This window comes from Fusarium keratoplasticum, chromosome 6, assembly GCF_025433545.1.
Source record: "Fusarium keratoplasticum isolate Fu6.1 chromosome 6, whole genome shotgun sequence".
In the NCBI taxonomy this organism is placed as follows: domain Eukaryota; kingdom Fungi; phylum Ascomycota; class Sordariomycetes; order Hypocreales; family Nectriaceae; genus Fusarium; species Fusarium keratoplasticum.
Window position 1 is genome coordinate 3480009 of NC_070534.1, and position 21329 is coordinate 3501337.

The 21329-nt window shown below is 48.3% G+C and overlaps 7 protein-coding genes and 1 pseudogene across 8 annotated transcripts, besides 1 other annotated feature; 2 read left to right on the forward strand and 6 right to left on the reverse strand.

Annotated features, from left to right (window-relative positions):
* Positions 1 to 1999: 1999 nt before the first annotated feature.
* On the reverse strand, positions 2000 to 4137 carry NCS57_00905800 (annotated as a pseudogene). Its single transcript has 7 exons — positions 3902 to 4137; positions 3723 to 3852; positions 3317 to 3675; positions 2788 to 3262; positions 2581 to 2739; positions 2289 to 2528; positions 2000 to 2230 (listed from the first exon to the last, which is right to left on the reverse strand).
* Positions 2000 to 4137: a sequence feature.
* Positions 4138 to 4989: 852 nt separating this feature from the next.
* On the forward strand, positions 4990 to 6237 carry NCS57_00905900 (uncharacterized protein; the record flags this gene model as incomplete). Its single annotated transcript, XM_053058846.1, has 3 exons — positions 4990 to 5376; positions 5426 to 5647; positions 5698 to 6237. 3 exons carry the CDS (start codon positions 4990 to 4992, stop codon positions 6235 to 6237), a joined length of 1149 nt encoding a protein of 382 aa, XP_052912677.1.
* A 3480-nt stretch (positions 6238 to 9717) lies between these two features.
* On the reverse strand, positions 9718 to 10239 carry NCS57_00906000 (uncharacterized protein; the record flags this gene model as incomplete). The annotated part of the gene is made up of 2 exons (XM_053058847.1): positions 9718 to 10152; positions 10204 to 10239. 2 exons carry the CDS (start codon positions 10237 to 10239, stop codon positions 9718 to 9720), a joined length of 471 nt encoding a protein of 156 aa, XP_052912678.1.
* Positions 10240 to 10923: 684 nt separating this feature from the next.
* On the forward strand, positions 10924 to 12699 carry NCS57_00906100 (uncharacterized protein; the record flags this gene model as incomplete). Its single annotated transcript, XM_053058848.1, has 1 exon — positions 10924 to 12699. One exon carries the CDS (start codon positions 10924 to 10926, stop codon positions 12697 to 12699), a length of 1776 nt encoding a protein of 591 aa, XP_052912679.1.
* Positions 12700 to 14325: 1626 nt separating this feature from the next.
* Positions 14326 to 15234, reverse strand: NCS57_00906200 (uncharacterized protein; the record flags this gene model as incomplete). Its single annotated transcript, XM_053058849.1, has 1 exon — positions 14326 to 15234. The coding sequence occupies one exon, from the start codon at positions 15232 to 15234 to the stop codon at positions 14326 to 14328; it is 909 nt and encodes a 302-aa protein (XP_052912680.1).
* Positions 15235 to 16288: 1054 nt separating this feature from the next.
* On the reverse strand, positions 16289 to 17074 carry NCS57_00906300 (uncharacterized protein; the record flags this gene model as incomplete). The annotated part of the gene is made up of 1 exon (XM_053058850.1): positions 16289 to 17074. One exon carries the CDS (start codon positions 17072 to 17074, stop codon positions 16289 to 16291), a length of 786 nt encoding a protein of 261 aa, XP_052912681.1.
* Positions 17075 to 17840: 766 nt separating this feature from the next.
* Positions 17841 to 19193, reverse strand: NCS57_00906400 (Glyco-hydro-64 domain-containing protein; the record flags this gene model as incomplete). The annotated part of the gene is made up of 1 exon (XM_053058851.1): positions 17841 to 19193. The coding sequence occupies one exon, from the start codon at positions 19191 to 19193 to the stop codon at positions 17841 to 17843; it is 1353 nt and encodes a 450-aa protein (XP_052912682.1).
* Positions 19194 to 20197: 1004 nt separating this feature from the next.
* Positions 20198 to 21297, reverse strand: NCS57_00906500 (uncharacterized protein; the record flags this gene model as incomplete). The annotated part of the gene is made up of 2 exons (XM_053058852.1): positions 20979 to 21297; positions 20198 to 20928 (listed from the first exon to the last, which is right to left on the reverse strand). Exons 1-2 carry the CDS (start codon positions 21283 to 21285, stop codon positions 20198 to 20200), a joined length of 1038 nt encoding a protein of 345 aa, XP_052912683.1. The 5' UTR covers positions 21286 to 21297.
* Positions 21298 to 21329: the final 32 nt, after the last annotated feature.

The window sequence follows — 21329 nt, forward strand, 5'->3', positions numbered from 1 at the left end:
ATTGTTAGTCCTTGTCTGATAGGTCCGTGGGGCCTGGGGTTCTATGGAGACTATGTGACGTAGCCGCGGAGGTCGTAATAGTATTATACTTACTAAGGGGGCTTTTCTTATATAAATTAATCTTAATTTAGGTGCCTTATTACTAACTTTAATAGAGCTATTATAGACCTAATTTTATAGCTTTAAATTACTCCTTATTACTTTTAGCCTCGCTATAGCCCCTCTCTCTATTTACTTTCCTTACCTCTTTTATTTTCCTCGCTCTCGCCGCTATTATATATCTTAATAGCTTCCTCGCCTCTATTGCCTCTATGCTAATAATAATTTCTAGCTTCCTCTTCTCCTTCTTTTCTTCTTATTCCTAATACTTTATTATATCTCTATTAAGTCGCTCTCGCGATCGCTATATATAATCCACGGGATATCTAAGTCAGCACAAAGTCATCCGCGCGCCTCTTAGCTACCTCTATCACTACCCAAGTATAAGGGAAGTTATTTAGGTATATCTATAGATTAAGATTATGCTTATTAGGCTTAAGGCTATCTCCTAAGATAAAATTCTATAGACTGATAACCGCAAAGATAATATATTATTAATCCCAAATATTATATTCTGCGGCGCTATACCTCACGATCTTAAACTTTCTTTTTACTCAACTAAAGATCTATTTTATAATAACTCGAAGCTAGGCATAATAAAGGTTATATATCTCCTTTTTATTTTATAACTATTAATTAATAGCTTCCTAATCTTTGAGATAATATCTAGTCCCCGGGAAGGGAATTAGAATACCTCGACTAGAGCTAAACCTAGCATTAACTATAAAGAAGCATACTAAGGGGATTTATAGATTAATAGTCTTTATAATCCGGATTAATAAGGAATTATTAATAGAACCCTTAGCGCCTATAAGTATATATATAAAGAATCCCTTGAAGTTAACTACTATAAGGATATTTTATAATATATTATTTTTCCTAGACTAATATCTCTTTTAATACTTCTAAGGCATATAGGTAGGTATATAATAACTATCTATAGCTCTAATGGCGCTATTAAACATAGTTATTTTTAGGGATAACTCTATAAAAGCCGATAGATTAAGAAGATAACTTATTAGCTATATAATAAAGCATATATATAATCGGCGAAGAGGTTTAAAGAGTTTATAGAAGATATTCGAGATAATTCCTTAGCTAATATAAAAGCGAAAAGCAATATTCCTCTACAGCTCCCTATACGCGAAGATCTATAGTAAGATTATTAATTTCTACTTAAGGGATATTTACCTACTATTACGAGTAAAAGTATTAATCCTTAACCACTAGTAGAGGTCTCAAAATAGGGCTTATAGTATATAGAATAAGTGCTTAAATATATTATTATCCCCCTTGAGTAGCCATAAGGCATAGTCTCTTATAAGATAACGATTAATATAGGGGCAGCAGCGGCGGCGGCCTCGCCAGCTCGGTCTCTCTTCTCTAATAACTCCAAAGAAGCATAACAAGATAAGAACCCTATAGTAATTAGCGATAAATTCATCTTCTTCTATAAAGTAGCGCAAAAGGTCCTTATTCTCGAGGAGGCCATTACCATCGATTAGGTTTATAATTTCCTTATTTTCCTCGTCTTTAACTGATATTATTAATAATTATCAGGAGTTATAAATCGCCTCGTTTCACCCCCTCACGAGTGTATCAATTTAAGTCACGAAAATCGGTATAATCTATATCCCCGTTGCCGTCACGGGTAACCCGAAGCTCCCGGCTAGCTTAGTATATAAAGGTGGCGGTGTTTATGTGCAGCTATGCAATTGAGACAGTCAATTCTTATATCCCCCGCTAGAATTGGTGCCAAATTAAGCAAAGCGCGTCCCCTCATTCATTTACACCGAAAACCTGATGACAGGGATCTCCCAGATTGCTGACCCTGATCAGGGCCTAAAGCACGTCTGAGACTGTTGTCAGCCAAGTTTTCGGTATAGGGGGATCGACCTACACTTTGTTGCAGGTCCGTCAACGTGTACGGTCCGAGCTTGTACGATTCGCCTGGATCGCCACTGCCGCTGGTGATCACCTTGACAGTCTCAATGTATGGGTTGGCATGCTTCTCAGCGACGAACTGAATGATCGCCACGATGGCCTTGAAGAACCGCACGAGATTTGTAATCTCGTTCTTGAGCTTCAGGATTAATGTGATGTAATGAACGAGGATTGACTTGATTGCATCCTGAAAGTAATGGTGAGTCTATGTTTTACAAAATGTAATAGCTAATAGGGATATTTACCATCTTCAGACTCGAAGCCTTGAGGCGGTCCAGCGAGGCATTGAGCCCACCCAACTTGTTCTGCTGCTCACCAAGAAGTGCAGTGGACTTCTGGTAGGTCTCCTGGGTGGCAGTCAAGGCTGCCGATGCAGTGTTCAGCCGATTCTTCGCCGATTCAAGAACCGCCTGGGCCTGTGTTGTCTTGGCATGGATCTGAGCTGTTTGAGTATCTTGGTCAACGCCTCCGGCTGGCACAACGCTCTGTTTTGTCTTGTTAACATGCGTCATATACGGTGCTTGGGGGACAACTTACTCCATTAGCAGCCGATCCCGGGAGGGTTTTGGCGGTTGTGTTCAGCTCGACTGCCTTTACATACGCGTTCAGGAAGTCCTTCTGCCAACCATTGACAAGAGCCGAATCCTTTGCTGGCGCAGTGGCCTTGTCCAGCTCGGCGACAATACCAGTTGCGATCTAATAACCATAAGCTTGGATACTTGCAGTGAGTGATATATTACGAACCTTGCAAACCGTTTCCAAAGCGGCTTTGTATTGTTTACTGGGCTCTGCAGAAGTGGCCAAAGAGGCAAACAGTTGTTGCGAATTACCCAGCATCTTGGCCGCAAAGGCCGTAGATTGGCCAGGCTTGCCTGCTTCTCCCTTCGCCTTATCCCAGTCGATGCCGCCGTCCGTGCCAATGAAGACAGCGTTAATGAGATCCCAATAAATCAGGTCGCGCCCAACCTGGTTGTAAGCAGGGTCGGCTGCTTCCTTCGGCCTAGTTGCACTCGGAGCGTTAGGAGCTGGTGCCACGCTGTTGTCGGGCGTCGCAGTCTTGTTGCCATCTTTGCCGATTATGCCTTTCGCCATATCGGTGTACGCTGAAGCCTTCGCAACTGGGCTCAAGTTGGATACTAGAGCGGGAATGGCTTGGTTCAAGGCCGTGGTCAAGCTATCAGCCAGCTGTTCGACAATGCGCTCACCAAGGATATCCCAACTGAAGATGTTAGTTGAATTTGAGCCAGGATTGAAGTTTAATCGACACACTCACCCAGTTGGGAAATCATCCGAGGCCTTCTTATATGCCTCAGTAGCTGCGTCCAGGGACTGTTCCAGGTTCCTTGTTACAGCCTTGGCCTCATCAGCAGTCTGCTTTCGATAATCAATCGATGCCTTGGTGACAGCCAGTTCGATCTCGTTCACAGATAGCTGGTCATCGTTGGAAGCCTGAGTTGCGATACAGGCCAGATGAAGCTCGCAAGCATGGTAGAGCCACTCTTCAAACTTCTCATCGATTGCCTTCGCAGCTTCGAAGCATTCCAAAGATGAACGGCACAATGTTTCCAACTGTACTCGAAGCATCTTCCTTGCGTCCTCTGGGCTCCAAAGGACTTGCATTATATCCTCAAACTAGACCTAATTAGCATCTTGAACTGTTCATTTTTCTTCGCACTCACCGTTTGGTGGAACCTTTGCGACAACATGTTGATCCTGGCCATGCCCGACTCTGTCTCAATCAAGGCAAATCGACCCAAGTCAGTGCACCTCACCATATTGGCCTGGAGTCCGTACTTGCCACCAAAGTCACTGCGTCGAGTTCAGTCACTGATTCAGCATTTTTCAAGACAAAACATACACCAAGTACTTGAACCCGTCCCTGGGAGGCGTAAAGGTGACATTGGCATCTGGAGAGCCTGCAGCGACTATGCAAGCACTGATGCAGTTCAGAACAACTGGACTTGACATGAGAAGGTCCTCCCATCGGAACTGGAACAAAAGGGAGTTTTTGATCTCGCGCATCATGCGTTCAGCTGCAGCACCAGCGTCCTCCTTCCTCACCAGGAGGTCAATTTGCTGCGGAGAGAAAGCCATAATGGTTGCTTGGAGAACGCTGATCTTTCAGAATGGGAAAAGAGAGATTTATGATTGCGGAGTAGGCCTCTGTGCTCGGACAGGCGAAGGCGAAGCATTTATACAGTAACTATCGACTTCTTTCGAAGAGGCTGACCCACACGAGGGTAACATCGAGTACTGTTTATGGACATCTCTCCGATTTTGGGTTGGTGGTTTTGGGCTGTGTTTTTCGTCAGCTTGCATGGACGATCCAGGCTTTCGCCTTCATCTATCCAATTGCTTGATCTGGCTGGCTGGCTGAAAACCTAGCGTCGAGGTTATCTCCATCTCTGCGGCTAGCTGAAGTTCCAGAGGCTGTTTCTACCTCCGTCACTACCTAATGGTCTAGCATCGAGACCGCTCTATCCGTACAACTTGGTTAAGCGCCGATACCAGCTTGTGCACATATCCAATAGTCTTATGCAAGCGACCCACCTTGGCCTATATTGTCTGAGAGCTGAGACAAAACAACTATAGTTCCATCAGCTGATGGAGACGAGACAGACCTATCCAAATTTGGCTGGCTGAGAGTGCAACTAGCGGAACCCAAACCTATACTGGAAGAGACTATCTCCTCAGCTGCATTAGAGCATCCCCGCACATCTGGAATCTCTTGTCAAAGTCACAAATGGAACATGGCGAGCAGTCCAAAGGCAGAGAATATTTCAAGTACTTTCAAGTACAGGAAAATCATCGGGCTCTTCAGTGCGACCGTATTAGCAACACAGATATTTGGATGCTTGAACCTTTCTCGTTCAGCTTTCCTGAACCAACTTCTCTCAATACACTACTTTTTTTTAATCTCTCCAAAGCACTCAAACTCTAGCAATCATGGCTGTGGCACAACCCCCCTTTGGGTTCCCTCAGTTCGTGCCTGCGTTGCCCGACGTCTCTCAAACAGCCTCAGTTCTCGCTGCCGCGCCAGCTCCTTACCAGGAACTGATCCGGAGACTCGAAATCTGCAAGCAGAAGCTGACCGCCCAAGATGGAACGTTTCGCTCCACAGTCAAGGAACATCTCAACATGGCCGTCAACCGGCTAGAGATTGCACTTCTGCAGCTTTACAAGCTTGCCGTGTTCATTCGCGGAGACTATGATGAGCGAGAAGATGACCATATGCAAAAGGTGGCCATTTTTGATCAGTGTTCCAGGGCTTTCGGTGACTGTCGGGCAGCCTCCCAGGCCGGTATAGAGCAGTTGAGGAGTATCCACATACAGGTAGGTGATCTCAAAGTCTACCGTTGATGCTCAGTGCTCACAACGTCAGGTCGACTCCTTTCGGGCAGATGAAATCAAGCAGCTGCAGTGGGACATCCAGGGAGCGTTGGAGCAGACGAAGATGGAGATGGACGCCAGCCGGCATCAGACCGAGCGGAATCAGCACGACGTCGAACTATGGGCTCGACAGCAAAAAGAGGCTGCAGATGCCCTGCAACGAGCCCAAGATGAGAGAGAGAACACAGGTAACCAGCTTCCAGAAGGCTTTTCGGTAAGAGTGATGAACCCCGCCAAGTGATCTCAAACTAAAACCAGGTGCAGTTTCTCGGAGGCTTTGTGTTCGGCGACGTGAAGGGAAACACTCGAAAACTCGAACAAGAGACGAGCAGATTGCACGACGCACAGGAGCAGTGGTTGCAAGCTCACAACTCTCTGATCGAGGGGATGAACCGGCAGAACGAGCTTAGTGTTAGGCATGTCGCTTTGGAGCAGCTGGCTCAGCAGATGCCTACACTCCAGGTGACGACGGATGGGCTCAACAAGGACTTGGCTGCGCTTCTGGGTGGGTTTGTTGATCTCGAGAAGAGAGCGACCGGATTGTTGCTCCTCATCGATGGGATGAAGCACCGCGCTATGGTCACGATGCGGCAGGCGTACAGGAAGGCTATGTTTGCCGAGGGGATCCTTAATCTCTGCCTTATGGCACTCATCGATGGCCGTGTCTGCGATGAGGTCAAGACTATCACTCTTGAGATTTCTGGCGGCTACTCTGGCCAGACTGTTCCGGAGAGTGTCTCCAAGCTTTTGACCGAGGTGGGACAGGCCGCTAGGGAAACTGCGCAGAAATCCATCACTGGCTAGCGGGGGGTGGGGAACGAGGGACATACACCAGGTAGAAGTCACGATATTTTCTTGTTGAGTTTCAAGTATGCCTAGTTTGCAAGTCAGTTCATAGCAAAGAACAGGCGATGCGTGTCCATACTGTTACTCCGCAAAGTTATTTGCCACTTTGCAGGGCTTAACGTACATGTATAGCGAGCCGGACAGCAAGCGAACCGGACAAAAAATCCCTCAACCTACATTATCTCTATTTGATCAATTGATTCTTAACCACCCAGCATGTCACAGTCTAATAAAGAGGCTAGAATCCTTCTTGCACTTCAAGCCCATCAAAATACACCAAAACTAAGTCTTAGAGGTGCCGCAAAGCTCTACCAAGTCAAGCATTCAACACTATTTGACCGATATAATGGCATCCAAGCCCGAGTCAATACTATTCCTAATTCACGCCGACTATCTGATCTAGAGGAACAGATCCTTATTCACTTTATTCTCGACCTAGATTCGCGAGGATTTCCCCCCCGGCTTCGTGGTGTGAAGGAAATGGCTGATCAATTACTTGCCGACCGCGACGCGCCACCAGTTGGCGCGCGCTGGGCTTCAAACTTCGTCAGGCGACACCCAGACCTCAAGACGCGTTTTTTTCGGAAGTACGACTACCAGAGAGCCAAGTGCGAAGATCCAGCTATTATCCGTAATTGGTTTACGCTTGTGGCGAATACAATCGCGAAGTACGGCATCCGATCAGATGATTTCTACAACGTTGATGAGACTGGCTTTATGATGGGCATAATTCAGAGCGGAATGGTCGTCACAGGCACAGATAGGCGTGGAAAGCCAAAATCAGTGCAGCCCGGAAACCGGGAATGGATTACGGTCATTCAGGCGATCAATGCGGATGGCCAAGCGATCTCGCCGTTCATCATCGGTGCGGGCCAATATCACCTCGCCAACTGGTACCGGGATAGTAACCTCCCGGGCGATTGGGCTATTGCAACGACCCAAAATGGCTGGACCGATAACGAGACCGGTCTCGAGTGGCTCAAGCACTTTGACCGGTGCACAGCCAAGCGATCAAATAGTCGCTATCGTCTTCTAATCCTTGATGGCCACGAAAGTCACCACTCAATCGAATTCGAGAGATATTGTGAGGAGAAGAAGATCATCAGGCTTTGTATGCCACCTCATTCATCTCATATACTGCAGCCCCTTGACGTCGGGTGCTTTAGCGTGCTTAAGAACGCTTACGGCCAAGAAATAGAGCATCTGATCAGATGCTCTATAACTCACGTTTCAAAGACTGAGTTCTTTCCGGCCTTCTACGCCGCATTTCAGGCCACCATGACGGAAAAGAATATTAAGTCAGCCTTCAGAGGGGGCCGGGCTTGTTCCTCTTGACCCGGAAAGTGTGGTCTCGAAACTTGATGTGCAGCTACGGACTCCAACACCGGCTGAGGAGGTGGCTAAACCGTCGACCCCTTGGGTTTCAAAGACCCCAAAGACCGTGCTTGAGGCTCAATCTCAGTCAGATTACCTCGAGAGACGAGTTATAAGGCACAAAAGTAGCTCCCCAGAGTCAATTCTAGAAGCTATACGGTCTTCTTCTAAGGGAACAAAGATAGTTATGCATAAGGTTGCCTTACTTGAGGCTAGGGTTAAAGAACTTGAACAGGCAAATGAGATACTAAGCCGGCGCCGGAGGGCAAAAAGGACCCGACTACAGAAAAGAGGGGTAATGACAGTAGAGGAAGGAAGGCAAGCAATTGATCAGATGGATATAGATGCGCAGGTAGTGGCAGAATCGTCGAGAAGTGGTAATCAAGGGAGGTCAGCGCGACCGGGGGGTTCGGCATTGTGGTGTCTGCGGCAAGCCCGGTCATAATGCAAGAACATGTCAGGTAGTGATTGAGACATCTGGGGAAGAGTATAGCGAGTAATTTCAATTGATTAAATGGTTTGTTGTGTTTTTATAGTGATTTCTATCTTAAAGGTTAAAAAAAAGTGTCCGGTTCGCTTGCTGTCCGGCTCGCTATACATGTACGTTATGTGAAGATTTATAAAGAGATTACACTTACTTTTAAAAATAAGTAGTAAAAATAAGCTCATACTATAAAATCTACACGTTTAAGTTACTAGAATTAATATTTTAAGCGTTATTACTTTATAGTACCTTGAGAGAGAAGTAACGTCCGTTGTAACCCTAGATAGACAGTCCTATGCCCTGGAGCGACTACTATGGTCGACTGAGGAATGCAGCAGCCAAAGGGATCCGTTCCAATCCCGTCTCTTCTCAGCACCATATGCTTGATATCACGGCGAACATCATCATGGCCCAGTTCTACGGGCGTAACAGTATGAAGTGGAGTGGCATTGTGTGTGCTGGCGACGATGTGTGTAGGGGTCATCTCGCGCTTACTCAAAGTGACAGCCCTCCCTCGTCAGGGGATAATGAGATCGGGTTCGTTCTGAGCCTACGACGAAGGCTGCTCGAGGAGTCGTGGCTAGGTATTGCGCTGGGTCTCGGCGGCTCCAAGCTCTATGTGCTCGTTGTACAAGAGATGCCACCGAGGATAATCGGCGCGACTACGCATTGGGAGCGCGTCGGTCTGCTAACTATTGACCACCCGACGATCAAGGGCGAGATGTTGGAGCGGAGGAAATTAAGGCTTGCGTAAGTAGAGTTAATAGCTTGTACATATCAGGGGGCCAACACAGGCCAAGGTCAGCAGATCTGACTAGAGGGAAGCAGAGAGACTAAGGTGAAATTGTCTAGTATTTTTTCTTTTTTTTCATTTTCTGGTTTTCGTTTCAAATGAATAGCTTTAAAGCCTTAATAACAAATAAAAACAATAATAAAAAAACAGGCCCACTGAACATATAACCAATACAAGTCGATACACCATGGAGTACTCGACGCATGTATCCGTAACCTGACAAAATTTAGCCGTACAAATGATAAAGAGCAGGTTTCCCAGAGGCTTTATTTGGAGTTCGTCAATGAGGATGAAGGGTACGTACCTCTCGACCTGTTCAGGAATATATAGCGCCCCAACAATCCCTACCACGTCAACAGATCATAGGTCCTCTATCAACGCCTCAAGATTCACCCTGCACAAACCATCTGAAATTATTAATAAACAAACATCCACGTAATCAAAGACGACCTTTCTTTTTCTGTAAGACTCTCTTTTGAACGGACCTCTTTTAGCGAGATGCATGACAAGGTCGTATCACGTCCGACCCGAGACCGAACCGAAGGTGTGTCACTACAACCCGGATTCCACTTTTGGCATGCCGGGATCTAAGACACGGAAAGTCGTCTGGTTGGCTGGTCAGCAAACGCCAAACCCCCTCATCAAGTCCGAAAACGACATCTCAGGCACCCCGCAAAAGTTTAATTCACACAGATTCCATCTTATCTCAAGCCAAGTCAAGTCAATGCTGCCTTTGCTGAATGAAGCCGTGTCTAACTACCGGTAATCGTACAATGCTTTGTCCCTACTATGCCGCTACCGTCTCCAGCTGCACAATCTCATCCACCTTCTTGGCACTGTTGCTTGAAGGATCAAACTCGTAGTCTAGCCACTCAGTCGCTAATCTCCTGGCAAGCTCCAGCCCGATGACGCGCTCGCCGAAACACAGCACCTGCGCGTTGTTGCTCTTGACGCTCCGCTCGATGCTGAAGCTATCGTGGGCCGTCACAGCCCGGATGCCTTTCACCTTGTTTGCAGATATGGCCACGCCTAGGCCCGTGCCGCAGATGAGGAGTGCCCGGTCTGCCTTGCCCTCTGCGACTAGACGGGCTGCTTCTGCTGCGCGTAGTGGGTAGGGGGTTTTATCTGCGTGGTGGTTGGAGCCGACATCGAGGACCTCTTCTACGCGGCCGTCGGACTCAAAGTCTTGCTTGATGGCGTTTTTATAGGAAATTCCTGCTTCCTGAGAGAAAGTGAGCTCTGATTACAAAGACGAGATGATGGGACAACTCACATCGCAGCCCATTGCAATTCTCCACTTTGGCGCCATGATTGCTTCTGATTCGGGAAAGGATAAGCGACTTGTTTTTTTCTTGTTACCTCTCGTCTCAGGGTGAAGAAAAGGGCAGGCTTCCTGTGCAATTTTAATACTCGTGGTGACCCAGCCATGTCGCAGAATTGGGCAAGCCGTCGACTCAGAGGGAGACGCTGGCACTGAGGAGCCATGTGACCGACCAACCCCGCCCAAGGATGATCTAGACCATCTTCCAAAAGGGAATTCCGGGGTAGGATTCTGCTCTGCCGACCCGAGCTTGTCTGCTGTCGTGGTAATGTCGTGCCGAGATGAGTTTCGGAGTAAGCCGAACCGGGGCCGATCGACGGGGGCCGGGCTGGTGTGGGGTGCGGATTTCCTATTTGGGATAACCGGGGGAGGTCATCTGGGCAGACCAAGCCTTTGGGAGTCGGGATACCAGGATGGCTTTAGAGGGTAAAGTGACACAAGGGAGAGGAAGAGGTATCTTGTTAACAGTGAAGGGTTTGGGAAGACGGGAATTCTCTGTCGCGTACAGTTCCGGTGGTAATAGTTGACTTGAAGAGTCGGCTCCGTTCTCATCAAAGGCAGTAACACCGATGATGGTTCTATTAAAGCACCCAAATGGGCTGATCATCTCGTTTTCTTTGTCTGAGTGCGTCTTGTTCATCTCTCAGCACCATCACAGTAATACACACAACCATGTCTACACGGCATCTCTTTGACTCTCCCGAGGGCCTCGTCAACAAGGCGCTGCGGGGCATCATTTCCTACAACACTTCTCTCAGACTAGATGAAACAAACCGAGTCGTCTACGATACAGAACACCGACGGTCCAATGTCAGCATAGTCAGCGGTGGTGGCTCTGGCCATGAGCCAGCATGGACTGGCTATGTTGGCAAGAACATGCTCGCCGCCTCCGTCCAAGGCGACATCTTTGCTAGCCCCAGCACCAAGCAGATCCTGGCCGCCATAGAAGCCGTCCCCAGCGACGAGGGAACTATTCTCGTCATCACCAATTACACCGGTGACTGCCTCCACTTTGGACTCGCCAATGAAAAGGCCATTGCCAGGGGACACAGGTGTCGCATGATCATCTGCGGGGACGACGTCTCGGTCGGCCGCAGGGGAGGAATAGTGGGCCGGAGAGGTCTTGCAGGACAGATCGGCGTCCTCAAGGTGATGGGGGGAGCTGCAGGCGCTGGACACTCGCTGGATGACGTTTACAACCTTGGCGTTGCATTCTCGGAGCAGATTGTGTCCATTGCTGCTACCCTCGACCACTGTCATGTGCCTGGGAGGAGTGAGCATGGTGCGTTGGCTGTCAACGAGATTGAGCTTGGTACTGGTCCTCACAATGAGCCGGGATACATGAAGCTATCGCCAGCCCCCACTACGCCAGAGCTTGTGCGGCAGATCCTCAAGCATTGTTTGGATGAGAATGACCCGACACGGGGATATGTCAAGTTTGCTCCCAAGGACAAGACTATTCTTCTCATCAGCAACTTTGGAGGCATCTCTCATCTGGAATTGGGTGCCCTTCTCGATGAAGTGCTTGAACAGCTGGCCAACGAATGGGGCATCGAGCCCTCGCGCACTTGTGCTGGGTTCTTGGAAACATCCCTCAATGCGCCCGCATTTTCCGTATCCGTCATCAACGTTTCGGCCGCGGCAAGAAACTGTCGGTACTCGGTTGATCGCATCCTGGACTTCTTTGACACAAAGACGAACACCTTCTGGGAGTCCATGGCTGGGTCACAGACCAGACGGTGCAGTCGCAAAGAACAACTTGTGCATCCACCCAAGGAGGCGGAAAAGATCATCAATGATGAGACGGACTTGAAGATTGATGCTAATCTCTTGGAAAAGATGTTGCGGAGTGCCTGTGATGCAATTATCCAGGCAGAACCTCATCTGACCAAGTGGGATACCGTCATGGGCGATGGTGACTGCGGAGAGACGCTCAAGACTGGAGCGACGTCACTGATTCAGGCCCTAGACAAGGGCTTGGCAAGGTCGGGTTCTGTGGTTGCTGTTCTGCAAGAGCTCGAGGACATTGTTGAGAGTAAGATGGGTGGAACACTTGGTGGCATCCTCGGCATTTTCTTTGTCTCTCTCAGAACAGCCGTCGAGAAGAACAGCCACATGGCTCGATCAGATGGTCCCATCGCTCTCTGGAGCGAAGCCCTTTCCTTGGCGTTGGAGAACCTGAGCAGGTACACCCCCGCCAAGGTAGGCGATCGCACCGTCATGGACACTTTGATCCCCTTTGCCGAGATTATTGCTAAGGCTGGATTCGTTGGCGGTGTCGAGGCTGCTGTCCAAGGAGCCGAGGCGACAAAGACGATGAAACCCCGACTTGGAAGAGCGACGTATGTTGGTGTTGGAGACAGCACAGAGTTGCCGCCTGACCCTGGTGCGTGGGGTGCCATGGTGGCCATTAGAGGTCTCCAGAGTGGATTGGAGGTGATGAATTGAGTGTAGAGTCTGGTGATTGTTCTAAAGAGCGAATTTTGAGCCTGTATGATATGATTAACGCGCTGTATTTCACATGTCTAATCTCGAAGTGAGAATTCTTTTATTTATTTTGCAAGACCTGTTAGATCATCCCTGTTACAGTAACATGTCAAAAGTCTGTACCCACCCACCCAATTTCCCAACCACCTCATTTTCAACGTGCAACTTTACTTACATATTTCTCAGCCAAATGAAGTCCAATTATAATAATTCGGATATATAATGAAAGCCCTGCTCTTTCTCTTTAATATTTGGTATACCAACCCCGTGCCCGAATGCAGGCTCGCAGTCTTTTCTCGAGAGACTTAATACAGTTAAAAATCTGCTCTTGGGGAATTGCCCTCCACACTTCCTCCACGCAACGTTGCAATTCTGCCCTGTCCGCTTCGTTGTTTTTCAGATCCTGTAGATGAGTGTATTTCTTGCGTAATTGTCGCTTTAGAATACTCCAAATATTCTCAATGGGACTGAGATCCGGGGAGTGAGGCGGCCAATCTAAAAGCTCAATCCCATATTCAAGCAACCAAGTCATAGTCGCCTCAGACGTATGAATCCTAGCATTATCTTGCTGAAACACACGGGTGCCGTCGTAGTGAGGCAGAAGTCCCTCCCCAAGGACTTTTCTATAGCTCCAGCCCGAATAACCTTTCTTTCTGGCTGTCTGATCTCGTGTCATAGACAAAATAGAGGTACGACCTGTCGGCCAAATTCCTGCCCAAAACATCATAGAAATCGTAGGTTTAACGTGGTCTCCCTTATTCACTAGTTCCTTATTATGCTTTTCATGAGGAAGCCGGAAGGCGTATGCGTTGGGGTTGCCGCTTTTGTTCTGGACTGTAACTTCGTCCGAGTTGATCATCTCGACGGTTAGCTAGGCGACAGACACTCAATCTTTAAATAGTCATACCTCCCGCAATTCTTCGACTTCATCGATCCAACCTTGACACCAACGTAGCCGAATAGCTGCTTTTTCTTTGTCTAACTTTGGCCGGTCGAGAGCTTTCCATTTGCGCCTATAATAAAGGGAAACGACGCGTTGGATTGTCCGGCGGGATATATAACCATCCAACGCGCCGACAAGCGCGTCCCATGAGATAAAGCGGTCTCGCCGAATCATACGCATAATATAGCGCTTCTGCACTCTATTGAGCTTCTGCGGACGGCCGCTTCTAGGTCGATTTTTAAGCGTGGCGGAAGTATTGAATCGATTGACAATCTTAATGACGGCGCGTGGATACAGACTTTTGTCACATAATTGTAGTTACTGTGTCTTCCTCCACTTACTCACCGGCCGATCGTCCGACTAGCGTTCGAGAGTGGCAACGCAAGTGCCATATGGTTGGCACTCTCTCTTGAAGTGGATTATGAGCAATCATAACAATAACGTCAATGAGAGAATTTGAAAGTTTATGGTGTACTTGGTCAATTGTAAAGGGAGAGAATTATATAGGTTTAAGTTAAGGTAAATTAAATGGCTAGCTGTTATATCGAACAGCGATCAAAAGATTGTCTGTGAATAAAACTCAACACTAAACTCTAGCAAAACCCAAGGAAAAATCAAGCAGAGACCACTCAAGGCGTGCCCGTTCAAGGGTCCATGAGGAAACTCTCGTAGTGCTTCAGCTCTTTGAAGAGCTCGTCCTGCTCTCTGAAGAGCTTGTGCAGCTTCTCACACTCCTCATTTCTCTTCGCCTCCCATCCAAGTGACTGGCTGTAAGCGTACTCTGCGCTCTCGCTGATCTCCTTCGATCTTATTGTATCCTCGGGTTCCAGGTGCTTCATATGGGCCGCCCTGCGAGTCTCCCAATCTTCTTTCTGATCTTTGGCGTGCTTCTCCTTATCAAGGCTCTCCCTAATTTCTTTGGAGTTTTCGATCAGTGTTTTTGATGTATTATAGATCAGGTTCTTGACGTCCTTGGCTAGCTTTTCCTCCCACTTTTTCTGCTTCTTCTCAAGGGCGAGCTCCCCCTTCGAGAGACGCGCCAGCCTCTGTTTCTCAAGGTCGTCCTCATACTTTTTCTTTTCGGCTTCCCACTTCTTCACGGAATTCGTGTGCAGGATAACGTCGGTCCCTCTCTTCAATGTTTCCTCGTCGAGCCTTCTAAGCTGGCTTATGACGTTCGTGTGGACCCAGTTTGCGAACCATTTCTTGTCTTTCCACTTCTCGGGGAAGCCATCCTCTTTTACGTCCGAGTCGTAAACCGCAAAGTGGTGGATGTGCCAGATCTTTCTGAAACCCGGGTCTGCTTCCTGCAACTCCTTCCACACCCGGCTATTCTCGTCAAGCAGCTTAGCATCTAGATAGAGCTTTCGTCGGACGAATTGGGTAAAGTAGCTGACTTCATGATGGTCGTCATACTTTGCCTTGCTAATGTGGGTGTCTGGCACTAAGTCGAACACCTGCTTGAGTTCGAGATACGGGATGATTGCCGCATTCCAAGGGGCTCTGTCGTCCTTGTTCTCCAGGAGTGCAAATGAAAATGGCCAGCGAGGCATTGTGCCGGTTGGTTGAGTGTTGCTGACTTGGGTTTATTGTTGCGCTTTGTCAGAGGTAGGAGTGGCAAGATGTTTGGTCTCTGTCCAAAGCTTATGCGTTTGTACCAAAGGATCTCTGGCGAGTAGCGCGTGAAGCCAGGAAGGGAGCTTCCTTATATATCGAAGCTTGAGGATGACTGGAAGTGATGTGTTTCTTGAGAGTACACAGATTTTTCAGTTGTGCTGTCGTTGGTCGAAAGTACAAGCAAATGTACAGCAGTGACCACAGCCGGTCAGTGATGTGAGAGCTTGTAGACTGATCATCATTCCGTGGAGCGGTGAATGTGTTTGTTTAATTGGCATCTTGGGACGTACAGTCGGTGCAATCCTATTGTGGAAAGGCGATTCCGTCCTGTTTTGTTGTTCAAGTCAAGCCGTTGATAGACCTTCATGAGGCCTTTGCTTCACATCTGAACAATTGCCATGTGATATTATCAAACAACATATTATTAAGCTAGAAGTGACAATGGATGTATTTACTTTACGTGCGTACCGGGTCATACCTACACCATCTCTCATCATCAACTATATCTTCACTTATTAGGTACCCGTAACTCCCCGCGTCAGCGTTCGAGTGTGGGAGCTATGCAAGAGCTATGTTATTAATGCTTTTTTTATTTCATTTTTGAAGATGTATTCTCAATGCTCACGATACCTGCACCCAGAAAGGCAAGAGTTCTATCAGGTATCAGCGCATAATCAATTTTAGAGGAAACAGACCAACTGTTATAAGGAAAGTAAATTAACAGCCTCGTCGCTGTGTTGAACTGCGATCATAGGCTTCTATGACAAAAATATCAACAGCAAACTTCAGAAAACTCCAGGAAGAATATCAAGGAAATGTCACTCCAGTCCTTCCTAGTGAAGGCTTCATGACCTGAGGCAAGGCTGCCAGGGCCTGTCCCCTAGCTAAGCCTCTACACTTTAGCCATCGCGGCCTTGTGTGCTCACCGCCGCACCTGATCAACTCGCCATAGTATAGCTACCCCGTCTTGCTAATCAAGACATTGGATATCTATTGGTAGTTGTCCTCTTTGTCGAGCTTCCTTTGACTCCTAACCTCCTTGAGGAGTTTCTCCTCCTGCCTCTTCCTCTCTTTCTCGAGCCCCTTGAAAATCTTTTCCTGTTTCCCCTCAAGAAAGAATGCCTTCACCTCGTTTTTCACCTCCTGCTTCAACTCTTCCCAGTCGGCTTTCATCTGGGCCTTGTTCTTCTCATACTGGGCCTTATCCTTCGCATACTGGGCATCCACTGCCGCCTTGTGCTCTTCCCTCGCTAGACGAGCCTTGTGCTCTTCCCCGCAGCGACCCCACTGTGCCCGGTAATTTGTGTCCATAATCACCTGAGTGGCCTTCTCCAACGTCTCCAGGCTAAGGCACTTGAGATGTAGCAAGACGTTGACGTACAACCAGTTGAGGAAGAAGTCCTCGTCTTTCCACTCCTCGGGGAAGGTAACTGGCCCCTCCTCATTCGGAATGTCCGCCGCCTCCTTTCTATAAGCATCCGACGTTTCGTGAAGAATCTGAATCTTTCTGAAGCCAGGATCAGTTTCCTGCAACTCCTTCCAGGCTCGACAATTCTCGCGGATCAATTTGGCGTCTAAGAATAGCTTAAGCCGAGTGAATTGGGTCATGAAGCTAGTTCCTGGGGGGTCCTGATATCTTTTGAATTCAGGATCAGGGAGAATGACCACAGTGTGGAGCACCTCCTTGACCTGCAAGTACGGGATAATTGCCGAATGCCACGGCAATTCTTCCTCCTTGCCCTCGGGAGGGGAGATGGAAAAGGGCCAAAATGGCATCTTTTCGGTTGATGTGGCGTAGTGGTTAGATAGTGTCGGTGTCGTGTCGGGGGTGCAACTGAAAGGTCCTTCGGTGTGTTTCCGAAGGACTGTTTTCTGTTGATGGGTATGTCTGATGGGAAGCTGATGAATTGAGGAGGAGAGGTTCCTTAAATATCCAATTATGAGATATCCCGAAACCGACTGGTCTCTTGTACACATGTAGAACTCGTAGTTCTCCTATCATTAATCATCGCTTAAACTAGCGAACTGAGCTGCTCAATGAGTATGATCCAGTGTATAACATGCGTTCTACTCTTGTGTGAGGATAATTTCGTTGTGTTTGACTGTCTAATTCTTGAGACCATTATCAGACCTTCGTGAGAACGTAGGTTCACATCAGTACATTTGCACATATCCTTTTCAGATCGTTGTGTTAGAGTACACTGGAAGATTGGATCACAAGAACAAGAACCTCAAGGAAGACATGACCTTTTTGGAACTCATTGGACAGGAGTAAGTGGTGGCAGTGTTGGCACTGTACCGAGGACTACTGAACTGAGGCTTAATGTTGGACCAGGCACCCTTCCACAGCAGTTTGCATGGAAATCTTGTCATTGAACCAACGTGTATATACATGGACCTAATAAGCTGATCCTATCTAATCTCGTGTACATTTCGCTCTCAATACCTCGGAGAGATCCAGCAATCCAAAAAGTATCGAACGAGCCAAGAAGATGTAAAAGTCCCCAAAAGTCATGAAAATGCGTTTCTTTGTTCCCCTCACTTAAGATGGCGGAGCACCAACGTAGATGGTCAAAGTGTTAGGTGTACCCGAGACAACACCAGAGGCGTTCTCGTTGCCATCTGGGTTAACGTCATCGTAAGGGAAGGCATAGCCTCTGCCGTCGACCTCGTAAGAGTGCACGATGCGGCTGTAGTGGTTTGTAGGATCGTTCTTGTAGTAAGAGTCGGCTCCCAGGCTCGGTTGCACATCGCCACCGTCGACTAAGAGGGTGGAGCGAACAAAGGCAGCACAGAGTCGAGGGACAACGGCAGTGTGAATGGCATTGTCGCCCTCGATGATGGCAAAGGGACCGCTGTTGCAACCCCAGATATCCTTGGTGTTGGGCTTAGCGTATCCGCGGTTGTCGCCATCGCAGACGAGTTCTTCACCCGAGACTCGGCAGCTGACACTTCCAGCTTCGGTCTGGGTATTGATCGTGAGGGCTTGAGTCGAGTACTTGTTCCAGACCTCGTCGACGTAGGAAGTCCAGTAATCTTCGAAAGTGATGGGTTCAAGATCGTATTGGTTTCCAGGTGATATGACGCGAATCGGATCTCCAAGAGCATTGGCGATGCACAGAAAAGTCCAGGCTCGGCCGTCGGCGTCCTTCTGCTTGACCATGTCGTCGCAGATCTTGGAAGCAGCGTCGGCAACAAGACCAGCAGTGGTCTGAGTGCTTCCGTCTGTCAAAGAGAGCATCATACCAAGGACAATACCGACAAAGTCCACGTAGCTAATGTTGGCATAGAGCACGCCGTTGGTATAAGTGAGCTCTACAAATCCCCAGTTGACGCCCGCGCTGGGATCTTGCAAGTTGTTTGTGGAGGGTTGAACCAAGCCATCGCCGTTTCCAATGTCAACCATGAAGAAGTGCAGATCGTCATCTGCAAAGTATATGCGGCCGGAGCTCATCGAGATGGGAATGGTAAAGTCGAGTGTCTCGCCCTGAGGCGGCAGAGGGATAGCAATATTATCTGTGATCTCCACGGGAATCTTGGAGCCTCCAGAGCGAGGATAGACAAGACCTCCATCAGCACCGATAAAAACAACCGTCCCATCAGAATCCAAGCCAGAGATGTATGCCCTGACGTTTCCGCCGGAAAAGTTGTTGACAAGCTTAAGAGGCAAGGTGGCGGGTTCAGCGGCGCGATGCGTCAAGACATGTGTTTTGTTCCTGGGATATGTTCCATTGAGCATATTTTCATCGGTCATGGACACATCATTTGCACCTCCGGGGTTGACTTTGATGAAGCCCTTGGGAGTAAGTTCATGGCGGCGAAAGATGGGCGAGGTTTGGAAAGGAGCGGCAAGGGCAGTACCCAGGAGGGCAGCCAAAACAAAGAATGGACGCATTCTCGTAGAGAACGACTGAAGAAATGAATGAATGAACAACGGGTAAAAGAAAGGCACAAAGCACAAGAAACGAAGAAACTACTGAGCTCAATTAACCATGACCAGTCGAGGGCTATATACCCAACCCCGAAAGCAGAACTGTTTCAAACGGGCCATACGCATTCCATGCTACGTTTTGTCCCCGATGATATTCCCCGGGATTATAACCGGAAACGTTCGAGAGTGGGCATGTAACCAGGATCTTGGAAACCTCTGATAATCTAGCTGAGGAGAAGGATGAAACAAGGATTGGCCCAAGCTCGATCGACACATTCCAGCAAAGGCAACAACAGGAATCGATTCGCTGCAGTTTCTGAAGCTGACACATTTCTCATACAAGGGTTCCCTGTGAAACCAACTGTTCGCAGTCAACCTTTAAACGCCAGCCCCTGCTCCTTTCATCTCAACCCGTGGCCTGTTTGAGCCGGGCCGAATTTATCTGATGGATCCGCGACGCAGCCTTATGGATGACCTTCCGTTTTGAGATGGCTCATAAGTGGATGCATTGACCAGCTTGGTTCTGCTGCTGCGCATAATATCGAGTGATATTATGGGTGCCTGAAACAGTGGATAAGATCACCCAAGTAAGCAGCATCGCTCGTTTCTTGGACTGTAGGGCGACTCGAGTCGTTTCAGTCTGGAGCCACTGGGCGGCTACCTTGTTGAAGGATTCATCAGATTATCGCTGAAGGATTCTCACCTGAGATGGAGTTGTGACGCTGAGTGTTGTGAAGAAAAGACCGAGGCTGAGTAAAGTGGTTCTGTCAGCATGGTGTTTCACTGTCAACTGTGGTTCTCTCGGGGGATTAAGGCTGGGTAATTGTTTGAGTTTAAGAATTAAATATTCATGGGCAGAGAAAGGGTTGGTGAGCAGTTAAGAATGTTCGATATCGCGAAAAAGATGTTGCTCTATTCAGCCTTGTTTTCATGCCTATCCCTTTTGTTGATACATCATATAACTAAATCTACAGCTTGCTTTGCTTAATGAGATGAGCGTTGACCGGTGAAATCGCCTTTCCAGTCTTGTTGAAAGAAATAATGTTCTCCATTCCCAACTTCTCGAAACCAATATGCGAGTCCAGTGAAGCACCGGCGTTGTGTGACAGCAGCTCGACGTTCTTCATCTTGACCAGCTGGGGGCTGATGTGAGGCTCATTCTCAAACACATCTAGACCAGCAGCTGACAAGTGACCACTCTCAAGGGCGGCGACGAGGTCGGCCTCGTTGATGAGCTTGCCTCGGGCAATGTTGACAAGCTTGGCTCCCTTCTTCATCTTGGCAAGACCCTCCTTGCTAAGTAGGGCTTCTCCGGCGAATGGTGTGGCGACCAAAACGCAGTCTGCCTCGGCGAGAAGAGTGTCAGCAGACTTGTGAAAGACAGCACCAAGAGGTTCCTCAACCTCCTTGGGCATCTGAACAACATCGTTGTACAGGATCTTCATGTCGAGAGCCTTGTAGGCTTTCTCGGCGATGCGTCGGCCAATGCGACCGAAGCCAATGATGCCGAGGCTGAAACCGCTGGGGTTTCGAGAAATGGGGGCCAGGTTCCGGTTTGCGTCGATAAACTGATCCTTGTCGCCTGAGCGAGCTGCGATGCTGGACCAGCTCAGTTGTCGAAAGACGGAGATGATGAGCCAGATTGCTGCATCGGCTACTGACTCTGTGCAGGCAGCAGCAGCGTTGCAGTATGTGACGCCTGAGACAATATTAGTATCTGTTATTACTTGCCCTGAGACATAAACATACCTTGCTTGGCCAAGCGGGCTGTGTCAACCCAGTCAAAGCCAGCACCGGCGCTGGCGTAGATCTTGCAGGAGGGAGGCAATAATGAGATCAATTCGTCATCCCAGTTACCCATCTCGCCTCCCGTGTTCCAGAAGGGACGGTAGATAGCGAAAAAGTCGCCAAAGGCCTTTGTCTTGAGCGCCTGGATGAACTCGGCCCGGGGCATGCTGTAAGACCGGCGAATCTCGAACTGGGACTTGAACTCATCGTAGAGCTCATGGTTCCAGCGGATATCATCGCCGAGCTGAAGAACGATTGGCTTGGACATTGTGAAGGAGATGAAAGAGACTGAGGGAGTGGGCGGGCAAAGGG